The sequence below is a fragment of the Mandrillus leucophaeus genome, unplaced genomic scaffold, assembly GCF_000951045.1.
Source record: "Mandrillus leucophaeus isolate KB7577 unplaced genomic scaffold, Mleu.le_1.0 Scaffold307, whole genome shotgun sequence".
In the NCBI taxonomy this organism is placed as follows: domain Eukaryota; kingdom Metazoa; phylum Chordata; class Mammalia; order Primates; family Cercopithecidae; genus Mandrillus; species Mandrillus leucophaeus.
Window position 1 is genome coordinate 2,039,249 of NW_012103221.1, and position 10,871 is coordinate 2,050,119.

General features: G+C 40.2%; 1 protein-coding gene across 1 annotated transcript in view; it reads right to left on the minus strand.

The window, feature by feature from the left end:
• Positions 1 to 3,889: 3,889 nt before the first annotated feature.
• COMMD1 (copper metabolism (Murr1) domain containing 1) overlaps positions 3,890 to 10,871 on the minus strand; it is a 253,482-nt gene continuing 246,500 nt past the window's right edge. The window contains exon 3 of the mRNA XM_011987310.1: positions 3,890 to 4,125. Within this exon, the coding sequence (XP_011842700.1) occupies positions 4,015 to 4,125 (111 nt within the window). The 3' untranslated portion in view covers positions 3,890 to 4,014. The remainder of the gene's footprint in view (positions 4,126 to 10,871) is intronic.

Genomic DNA, 10,871 nt, shown 5'->3' on the forward strand with positions numbered 1-10,871 from the left:
TGTTAGCCAGGATGGTTTCGATCTCCTGACCTTGTGATCCACCCGTCTCGGCCTCCCAAAGTGCTGGGATTACAGGCTTGAGCCACCGCGCCTGGCCTTATTTATATTGTTTTCTAAATATTCACTCAGGTGTAAAAAAAATAACTTCAATTAATAGTTTGACATGATGTCAGCTGTTTAAGGTACTCAATGTCATCCACTGCTTTTCACCACCTTCTTGCATTTGGGGGCGAAGAGTTAAACTACTTTTTTTTAATGCTGCAACTCTTTTTGACTCATTATTAAAATAAAACTGGGGGAAGAGAGGTTATATAAAGGAAATAGAATCTATAATGGAATCTAAGCCTTTGCTGTTACAGCTGAGAAGAACTAGAGCTTCCAAGGAAAGCCTGACCTAAGAATAAGGCCAAATCTTTTGCTTCTTATCAACACAACACTACCAAAGTCTGGAGTTACTTTCTGACTTTCTTCTGAAAGCTAACTTTTAGCTTGGCTAGACTGTTTCTTTTTCTTTTCTTCTCTCATCTCTCTCTCTCTGTCTCTCTCTCTCTCTCTCCTCTTTCTCTCTCTCCTTTTCTTTCTCTTTTAGAGATGGGCTCTTGCTGTTTTTGCCTGAAGCCCCAAACTCTGGGGCTCAAGGCATCCTCCTTCCTCAGCCTCCTGAGCAGCTTGGACTTGAGGCCTGTGCTGCCACACCCGGCTAACTGACAGGAATGTTTCTAAACAGACTGAATTTAGAGTGCTTATTGCTCAAGCAGGGATAGTGTCTACAAGGTCCAGTTCAGGCTGAGATTTTTATTTTGTCCCTAATTTCCTGAAATCAAAATAAAGTGATTTTAATCTAGGATCACAGAGGTAGAAAACCTAGTGGAGTCTCTGGGAACTTTATGCCTGTTTTCTCCTTCTTTGATCCTTTCTCCATGCTTTTATTGTTACCAGGGAGATGTCCTGGTTTAATGTATGTGTCCCTTACAAAACTTTCTAAGAACTTAGTCCCAGAAAATACAAAAAATGATGATAGCCAATTAGGCAAGACAGGTGGTAATTTAGTCTTATACTTTCTCAGAGGGAATACAAATTAATATGACCTTCCTGGAGAGGAATTTGGCAATGTTTATCAAAGTTAAAAACTGTGTACTAGGCCGGATACAGTGGCTCACGCCTCTAATCCCAGCACTTTGGGAGGCCGAGGCAGATGAATCACTTGAGGTCAGGAGTTCGAGACCAGCCTGGCCAACATGGTGAAACCCTGTCTCTACTAAAAAGACAACAACAACAAAAAAAAAAATTAGCCGGGCATGGTGGCGGGTGCCTGTAGTCCCAGCTACTCAGGAGGCTGAGGCAGGAGAATCACTTGAACTCGGGAGGCGGAGGTTGCAGTGAGCCGATATTGCACCACTGTACTCCAGCCTGGGTGACAGACTGAGACTCTGTCTCTAAATAAATAAATAAAACTGTGTACTCCACAGTTTTGGAGTAAATAAATTTGGGAATTTATTTAAGGAAAGTCAACTCTTCTCCTAGTTCTAGCCTTTTTTCTGTACATTAGATTGATGGGCCATTAACTGTTCTTAGTAGGTTTCTGTATTTTCATAATAGACTGTAATAAACATATATACCTTTGATAATAAAAAATTTAAAATCATCAGTAAATATAAAATATACCCTGTTAGAAACAACTTGCATTCAGAAGTGCTTAGTGTTAAATGTGGGGACCACCTTCAATAACCAGTTTTTTGGTTTTCTTTTTAATTCTTGAAAATGCAGTATAGATTAACTATAGTTCTTCCAATGACCTAGGGTTTGGGAATGCAATTTTAAAAGCCCACGGCCACTCTTGTAGCTATTACTTTCATGGGATGACCTAAACAGAGCTTCAGACTATGACAATGATTTCCTCTCCTTGTGGCCCATGTGCTGTTCCTTCACACTTCCACAGACTTCCATGGGATATGTGAGTCAATCCTAAGGTGGTAGCTCTAGTTATTCCATCCAAGGACATCTGGAATCCGATTATGTGAGGAGATATTCTATTGCTCCATTTACAGCAGGAGACCTTATCAAAATTCTCCTAGATTACATGACAGCAGCCCTGGGAACAGAAGGCAAGTTGAAAATAGTTTTCTTTTTTTTTCCAAACCACATTCCTTTCTTGAAACTATTTTTACAGTATTGTTTCAAGATGTTTTCTGAAGGGTCCACAGGGGCCACACTGAAAACCTTCTGGCTATTGTTTGCTAACTGCTGGGATGGTTTTAATCAGAGAAGAAGTCAATAATTTCAGCTTGGGTGTTGGAAGAGCTTCTGAAATGTCTCCAAACTGATTTAGGAGAAACTGCTTAACAGAAGAGGACTTATTCCTGTCCTGAAACAAACTCATTAGCATGGACATATGCTGTAACCACAGACCAAGAGAACCACATTTTTTGAACATATTATACCCCAAAGGCATCTTAGATTTCTAAATATTATCAGTATCAGATGACAAAACCTGTTCAACAAGGACCATAGCCTCAATATGCTGGTTGACAGCCTCCTCCTTTGGAATATTCTTGGTGTTTGGTAACTTCTCTAGTAGGACCTAGTTTTTATTATACTAGTTTTTCTTAAAGAAATTTTTTGAAAGGGGTTTTATTTTAATGACTCAGGTAAAATTTTCTGAGGTAAAAGACCTCACGTCAATCTCAGCAGACATCTGCCCCTTCCCACTATCCTGACTTGAGGCAAGTGAAGGGAGTCCCTTTGTTGTGAGAACAATTTAGTTCTAGGTTCCAGAAAAACCTGAGTCTCAGTAATTCAGATCAAATCAGCTGCCCCAGATTTAAGCAGAACTAATCCAAATGCCCAAATCAGTTTCAGAAGCATCTCAGGTTTTAACTGGGGTCAGGTATATCTTTTCTAGGTTAGGCAGGTGCTCCTATGCCTCAGCTAAGGACATAGCACTTTGGTCAGCCCTATATTTACATGATAAAAGCTTTTTTTCTACTTTAAAAATAATTCCTGCATGATTTATCATGTATAAATTCTTAAAACCCCACCCAGGACAAACCACTATATCAAGGATTTCCACTGTTGATCCCTCTCACCCCAATCCTATTGAATCCAAGTCTCTGGGGATAGGGCCCTGGAAGCCTGCTTTTTTTTTTTTTTTTTTTTAAATGTAAATACTTTTCTCACACCTGTAATCCCAGCACTTTGGGCTTTGGGAAGCCAAGGTGGGAGGATAGCTTGAGCCCAGGAGTTCCAGACCAGCCTGGACAACATGGTGAAACCCCATTTCTACAAAAAACACAAAAATTAGGCCGGGTGTGGTGGCTCACGCTTGTAATTCCAGCACTTTGGGAGGCCGAGGCGGGTGGATCACCTGAAGTCAGGAGTTCGAGACCAGCCTCAACATGGAGAAACTCCATTTCTACTAAAAATACAAAATTAGCCGGACATGGTGGTGCATGCCTGTAATTCCAGCTACTCAGGAGGCTGAGGCAGGAGAATTGCTTGAACTTGGGAGGCGGAGGTTGCAGTGAGCCAAGATTGTGCCATTGCACTCCAGCCTGGGCAACAAGAGTGAAACTCTGTCTCAAAAAAAAAAAAAAAAAAATTACCCGAGAGTGGTGGCATGGACCTATAGTCCCAGCTACTTGAGAGGCTGAGATGATGGGAGGCTCGCTTGAGTCCAGGAGCTTGAGGCTGCAGTGAGCCATGACTGCACCACTGCACTCCAGCCTGGGTGACAGAGCAAGACTCTGAATTTAACAATAACAACAAAAAAGTGAATGCTTTTACAAATACCCCTTATAACATTTATGCACACTGAAGAGTGAGAACCTCTGCACTGGAACAACTGTAAGAGTAAATGAAAGCTAGAAAAAAAGAAATCTCAGCAAGCAGAGGCGGGAAGATTGAATGCGAGGATTTAATACCAATGCAGGCACAAGAATTTTTTTAAAAAAGGTCAGCGGGGAGGGATCATGAACACCTTGGTTTCAACAACTCCAACTCCTTCATACGTCATCTTCAGTTAGGCTGGCTGATCAGTGTGCTGATACTTTCTTCTACCTCTGACAGCGTCTTCAGAATTTGGTTGACTTTGACCTCATCAAATTCCAAACACAGAAATTCAGATTCCTGGAAAACATAAAAGGATATTTTAGAGGGAAACCACAAGATAGCCAAGGCCATCTGGCATGACCAAACTCAAAATACCCAGGGTCCCAAACCAGCAAGCCCAGCTCAGACCTTAATATCGAAGTGATATTTTACCCAGCAAAGCATATCCACATAATGCTCTAAATAAAAGTGCTTTTATGATGGTGTTTCGTATTAATAAATAAGAGGCACACAAATATCAGATGTTCTCACTAGGAGACATATGAGAAGCTCTTCCTCTTTGTCATCTCATTTGATCCTCTAATAATTTTTAAGGTAAGAACTTGAGTAGTTTTAAAAGTTAGGACCCTGAGGCACAAAGAGGTTAACCTGTACCAAAAATAAATGCCATAAAAAGGCAGAATCAGATGGTGAACTCTCAGCTCTGGATGACTCCGAAGTCTTTACTCTCTCCACAGCACTTTGGGTTACAAAAATGAAGAGAATTTTGACTGACTCTGATGGACTCTGAGTTAGTCTGGGAAGTGAGCTAACTTGGATTTAGTGGTTATGCTGGAAATTGTGACAAGTTGCTTGGGAAACATGAGCCAGATAACTGAGAGATAACCAGATCTTGAACTAGCAACAAACATTTCTGGGGCCCTTCCACTTGCTGCAAGCCAACCCTCCTCACAGCTCCCTTAAATACATTCCCTCTGTGAGGCTTCGTCAGTCAATCTGACGAAGTTAGGTAGATGGTAGATACCAAGAAATAAGATTTTGTTTTTCCCCTCTATTATTTTCCCCCTCCATACTGGAGTGCAGTGGCATGACCATAGCTCACTGTAGCCTCAAACTCCTGGGCTAAAGCGATCCTCCCACCTCAGCCTCCTGAGTAGCTACAGGTATGCACAACCACACCCAGCTAATTAAAAAAAAAATTTTTTTTTTTTGTAGAGACGGTGGAGGGGCAGGGCTCAGTATGTTGCCCAGTCGTAAGATCTCTGAGTCATGGTAGCAGGAATTTCATGTACACTGGACAAATTCTACATCTGCATTATCTTGAGAGATAAGGATATATTTTATGTATCTAAGAGCAACTACATTCAAAATCCTTAAGAACAATAATCAAGTAATTTTAGAGCAGTATGAATCCTTACAGAGCATATAATCCAATTGCCTTGTTTTCTAGATAATTAAATTAAGCCCCAGGCATGTTAAATGATGTGGCTAATTAATGTACCTCTGTTGATGACAGTCACCAAGTCAATGTTCTTTTCTCTGTATTTTCCTCTCTAACTACTGAAAAGTATCAGAATATACCAGTCCCAACTATGCCACTCTGGTATATAGGTAATTTTGCACTGAAGGCAATCGAGACTTAACAGATGGAAAAAGAAGTCTTGGAGTTTCCCTTATCTGGCCAAGAGCAGAAACTTCTAAAAAATGAGAACTGCCAGGCCAGGCATGGTGGCTCATGCCCGTAATCCCAGCACTTTGGGAGGCTGCGGCAGGAGGATCACTTGAAGCCAGGAGTTCAATACCAGCCTGGGCAATAATAATGAAACCCTATCTCTAAAAATAAAAAATAAAATAAAATAAAGTCTGACATGGTGGTGTGCACCTGTAGTCCTAGCTACTTGGGAGGCTGAGGTTGGAGGATTGCTTGAACCCAAGAGGTGGAGTGAGCCTAGCAACCTGGGTGAGACCTTTTCTCAAAAAAAAAAAAGAAAAAAGAGTGAGAACTGCCATAAATCCCTCTCCGGGGAAGTTTTATGGGCATGAAAAAGATGGAAAGCTGACACCATGATGAGTCTGCACAAACCTTAGTAAAATAATTCTTTATCTACCATTAGACTCACCATATATTTAATTCCCATAATTTACCACCTTTAGAAGACCAAACCCTTTTTCCTTTGTCTAGTCACAGTCACTTCTCTCCACAATTTATCTTCCTTTGTTAAAATGGTATGCAAGCTTTCAAGTCTAACTGCCTCTTTGGGTTTTCATTTTTTTTTTTTTTTTTTCTGTTAAGCTTGTGTGCATACAAAATTAAAAATACTGACATCAGTAAAATTTGTAATTTTTTTTTCTCCTGTGAAACTTTTGTCAGTTTAATTTGCAGGCCTTATACACGAACCTAAGAAGGCAGCGAAAAAGTTTTTCCTCCCCTACAATACTATGGCATTTCCTACCCCCATCTCCAAAGTGATGGGGGTAGGAAAGGAAGGCCAACAAGCTTCTTCAGAAGGAGGGTGTCACTTTGCCATCAGCTAGAATAATATTCAGGAGTCGATTTTGCTGTTGCTAAGCTGCTAAGCTGAGTCTACACGGATGGCAGTGAATATCCCCCAGGGAGAAGTAAGTACAAAGGGAAAGAAGGGGCCTCTCGGATGAAAGGCTTCCAACGAGAGGGAAGGCAGCTCTCCTTGCCTACAGGAGTCCTGTCCTCAAACATGTATTTGGATAGGAGAGAAGTGCAGTCTCATATGTGAGCTTAGACACTTTGACAAGTTTTCATTTGGTCCAAAGCAAAAACCAAGTTTAAACAAAGAAAGAATACTGATAAGTGTTCAAGCTGTAGGAGGGGTTATCTCCTTCGGGAAAGAAAAGCAAATTTATGACAAATTAGGCAGTTCAGTTGGCAAAATTCAGAACAGGTCTCAGATGTGAAAGCCTGTTCTTCATTCATTTTCACTGAGGCCTTTAGTTTGACTTTAAAACAATATTTTTTTTTTTTTTTTTTTTGGAGATAGAGTCTTCCTCCATCACCCAGGTTGGAATACAGTGGCCCGATCTGCAACCTCTGTCTCCCAGGTTCAAGCGATTCTCCTGCCTCAGCCTCCTGAGTGGCTGGGATTACAGGCGTGCACTACCACGCCTGGCTAATTTTTGTATTTTTTTTTTTTCAGTAGAGACAGGGTGTCGTCATGTTGGCCAGGCTGGTCTCGAACTCCTGACCTCAAGTGATCCGCCTGCCTCGGCCTTCCAAAGAGCTGGGATTACAGGCGTTAGCCACTGCATCTGGCCTAAAACAATTTTTTAAACATCTGGCCTTGGACACAATAGTCTAGAAATTAGTGATTACCAGTAACTAACATATATATTAAGGACATTGATAAAAAAGATGATGTAGCTTATATTTCACCTCAGTGAAAGTAAGTTACAGTAATAAATCACCTGGTTTTCTATTTATAGGCAAAGAGATTACCAGGAACAATATTCATAGAGATAGGAGCAACTGAGTAAAGCTTGTTTATAAATAGCCAGGATCTTTTCTGACTAAGGGATTATTAGTTTGTTGTAGGTTTCAGGACTCATTTGTGATTGGACCTCTATGTATGAATGAAGCTCAGTTTATTTTTGAGGAATGCCAAATACTAGAGAGAAAGAGTGGGCTAAATAAAGAAGTCCAAAGTTAAATAGATGTATTTTCCATCCCAATCTTCACCTTTCTCCCCTTGAAATAATAACACATTAACAGCCTTCAAAAGCGACACATAAACATACATGACACTTGAAATTGTTTACTTACAACTGTATTACCAAGGCCTACTTTCATCTAGTTATGCTATCAAAATATCTTATAAGGAATTCAAGAGCCTTTAAACTGGGGCTTAACATGTAGACATTTCTTCACATTTTGCATTTGGCTGCAGTACCCTATGGAAAATACATCTGATGCACTTGAAAATATATTTAGAGGCCGGACGCAGTGGCTCACGCTTGTAATCCCAGCACTTTGGGAAGCCGAGGCGGGCGGACCGGGAGATCAGGAGTTCGAGACTAGCCTGAACAACATGGTGAAACCCCATCTTTACTAAAAGTACAAAAATTAGCCAGGCTTGGTGGTGGGTGCCTGTAATCCTAGCTACTCAGGAGGCTGAGGCAGGAGAATTGCTTGAACCCAGGAGGCCTCTGTTCACTTGCAGTGAACCGAGATCGTGCCATTGCACTCCAGCCTGGGCGACAGAGTAAGACTCAGTCTCAAAAATATATATATATATGTATACACACACACACACACATATATATGTGTATATATATCTTTACAAATGCAGATGTGGGCTAGGGGTGGTGGCTCATGCCTGTAATCCCAACACTTTGGGAGGCTGAGGCAGGTGAATTGCTTGAGCCAGGAGTTTCAGACCAGCCTGGGCAACATGGTGAAACCCCATCTCTACAAAAAGTATAAAAATAAGCTGGGCATGGTGGGCATGTGCCTGTAGTCCCAACTACTTAGGAGGCTGAGGTAGGAGGATCGCTTGAGCCCAGAAGGTCAAGGCTGCAGTGAGCCGAGATCATGCCACTGGACTCCAGCCTTGGCAACAGAGTAAGACCCTATCTCAAGAAAGAAAGGGAAAGGGAAAGGGAAAGGGAAAGGGAAAGGGAAAGGGAAAGGGAAAGGAAAAGGAAAGGAAAGGAAAGGAAAGAAAAGAAAAGAAAAGAAAAGAAAAGAAAAGGGAAGAGAAGAGAAGAAAAGAAAAGAAAAGGAAAAGAAAAGAAAAGAAAAGAAAAAAGAAAAGAAAAGAAAAGAAAAGAAAAAATGATGCCTATCAAGCCAGAGGCAGAAGGTACAAGAGCAATCTGAAACACTTGTTACTTTTTTCATGGTCATCTTGGGCTTAAATGGTGATAAAAATAAGAGATGATTCGACTAAAATTTCTGTATTTAAGTATCTGAGTCAAGAATCAAACTTGTTTCTTTTCAGTAAAGGATGCAGTATCGAGTAGAGTCAGAATGTGGTTAGCAGATAAGCAAGCACATCATTATCAAGAACATGTACTTTGTGATCCTGGGGAGTACAGCAGTATATTAAACTCAACAGTTTAAATAGCCATTCCAAATTACAATGGAAAGCAAAGGCAAAATATTCAAATTTTTGTCTCTCCAAGTGGAAATTTTAAAAAGTCACAAAATCCTATGACAAAACCCTTGAGAGGATTCTCTCTCCAAACCAACAAAAAAACCAAGCCAGCTCTAACACTTCCTGAGAAGGCCATCTCACATATTCCTAAGCAACTCCTTCCCTGATAACCACTCAACACTCCTCAGGGAACTCTTACTGGTCAAGCCTAAATCTTTAATGCTTTAGTTTAAACTCACTTGCTAGCAAGGTTAGAGAGTAGAATTGATTATTAGTCTACAGAATAACTGAAGGCTGTTAGTAAGCAAATGTTTGGTTGTATCCATCTACACACCATAACCTCTTTGTGTATAATTGTCCATTTTAAAAACTTCCTTATCTAGGTCCTGAGCAACTCTTCTGCAAAACAATACTACAGTGACAAAATGCTTAAAACAGAAAATAAAAGACTTATCACATATTAAATACTTAAATAGAACCATTTAGAACAAATTCAACATAAAATAAAACAACAGTCCTATATTTTCTGCAGTAATACTACTTTCCATGCAAAATTTTCACAAAGCTTTATCCCCTAATTTATGGATCATATTTAGGATTATAATATAACATTGGCAATGTTGGCTCTAATGTCTTGTGTTTTCTTTCAAAAATGATAAAAGTTGGGGGTAAAAGTTGGGGGATGGAGGGTGAGAGTGGGAAAGGATGCCTTAGAATTTCACTAACCAATACTGATTCAAAAAGGCCACATAAGTGTGCACCTGTAATCCCAGCTACTTGGGAGGCTGACATAGGAGAATCGCTTGAACCTGGGAGAGGGAGGTTGCAGTGAGCCGAGATTGCGCCAATGCACTCCAGCCTGGGCGACAGAATGAGACTCGATCTCAAAAAAAAAAAAAAACAACACATAAAGCTGGCTATGTTTCATAAAGCTTATTACCCCAGATTTTTCTTTTAATTTCATTTGTTGACATAAAGGGACTCTTTACTGAGCACAAACTTTGGCCATAAAGTCTATCCTCTGTTTGGACTGTCCTTCCATATGCTTAAAATAACCCTTTGACCCACAACTCTGCAACTGTCTTCTGTGTTTAACCACAGCGGAAGGAGGGGAGAGAAAGAGAAAGAGGAAGAGGGAGAGCAAGCACTCAAGAAAGAACACATATGGCAGACATTAAAATTGGCAATGGCTCCTTGAAGGGCAATTATATAATAAATAAGAAACCCAGTAGCACTGAACATTGCCTGCCAGAGAAGTTCAAAACATCTTCATAAGTAAACCTGTGTTCACCACTCATTCCCACACTTCTGTGGCTTTCTCACAACTATCATTGATACTGCTCCTTTACTTCAAGAGACATTGAATCCCAGAAATAGCTTCTCTGTAGCAAAAGATCATCCAACTTCCTTCCTAAGGAACCACTGGCCCCAATTAAAATTTCATATTTTCCTGAAAACTGTGCTGATTATTCTCCATTTGTCCTTTCATATTCATTATCTTCCCGTCTCTGTCTTATTCCATGTCCTGTGAGGCTGTTCTCAAAAAATTGTGTCACCCCTTACAGTTGGGTTCAGGCAAGAGGAGAGAGAGGTTATTATATTAATTCCTCTGATATTTCCAATATTTTCTATGTAGGGTATCATTTCTTCATTTCCTATTTTATTTACTGGTCTCAATCACTATTTCTTCTGGTTCACAAAGCCAACAGTACACACATAAAGCTAAGTCTCTTTAGACTGATGAAACATAGAATCACCAAGTACAAACTCCAAGGTTGAGCACAGCAAGGATTGTCATCATGCCTAGGTTGGTAAGAAGATTGCCCTCCAAGTATTAAATAATAGGACAAGCTAGAACCAATATTTGATTTTTTCTATTATCATTTGATACTGAAAATTTTTTTTTTTTTTTTTTTT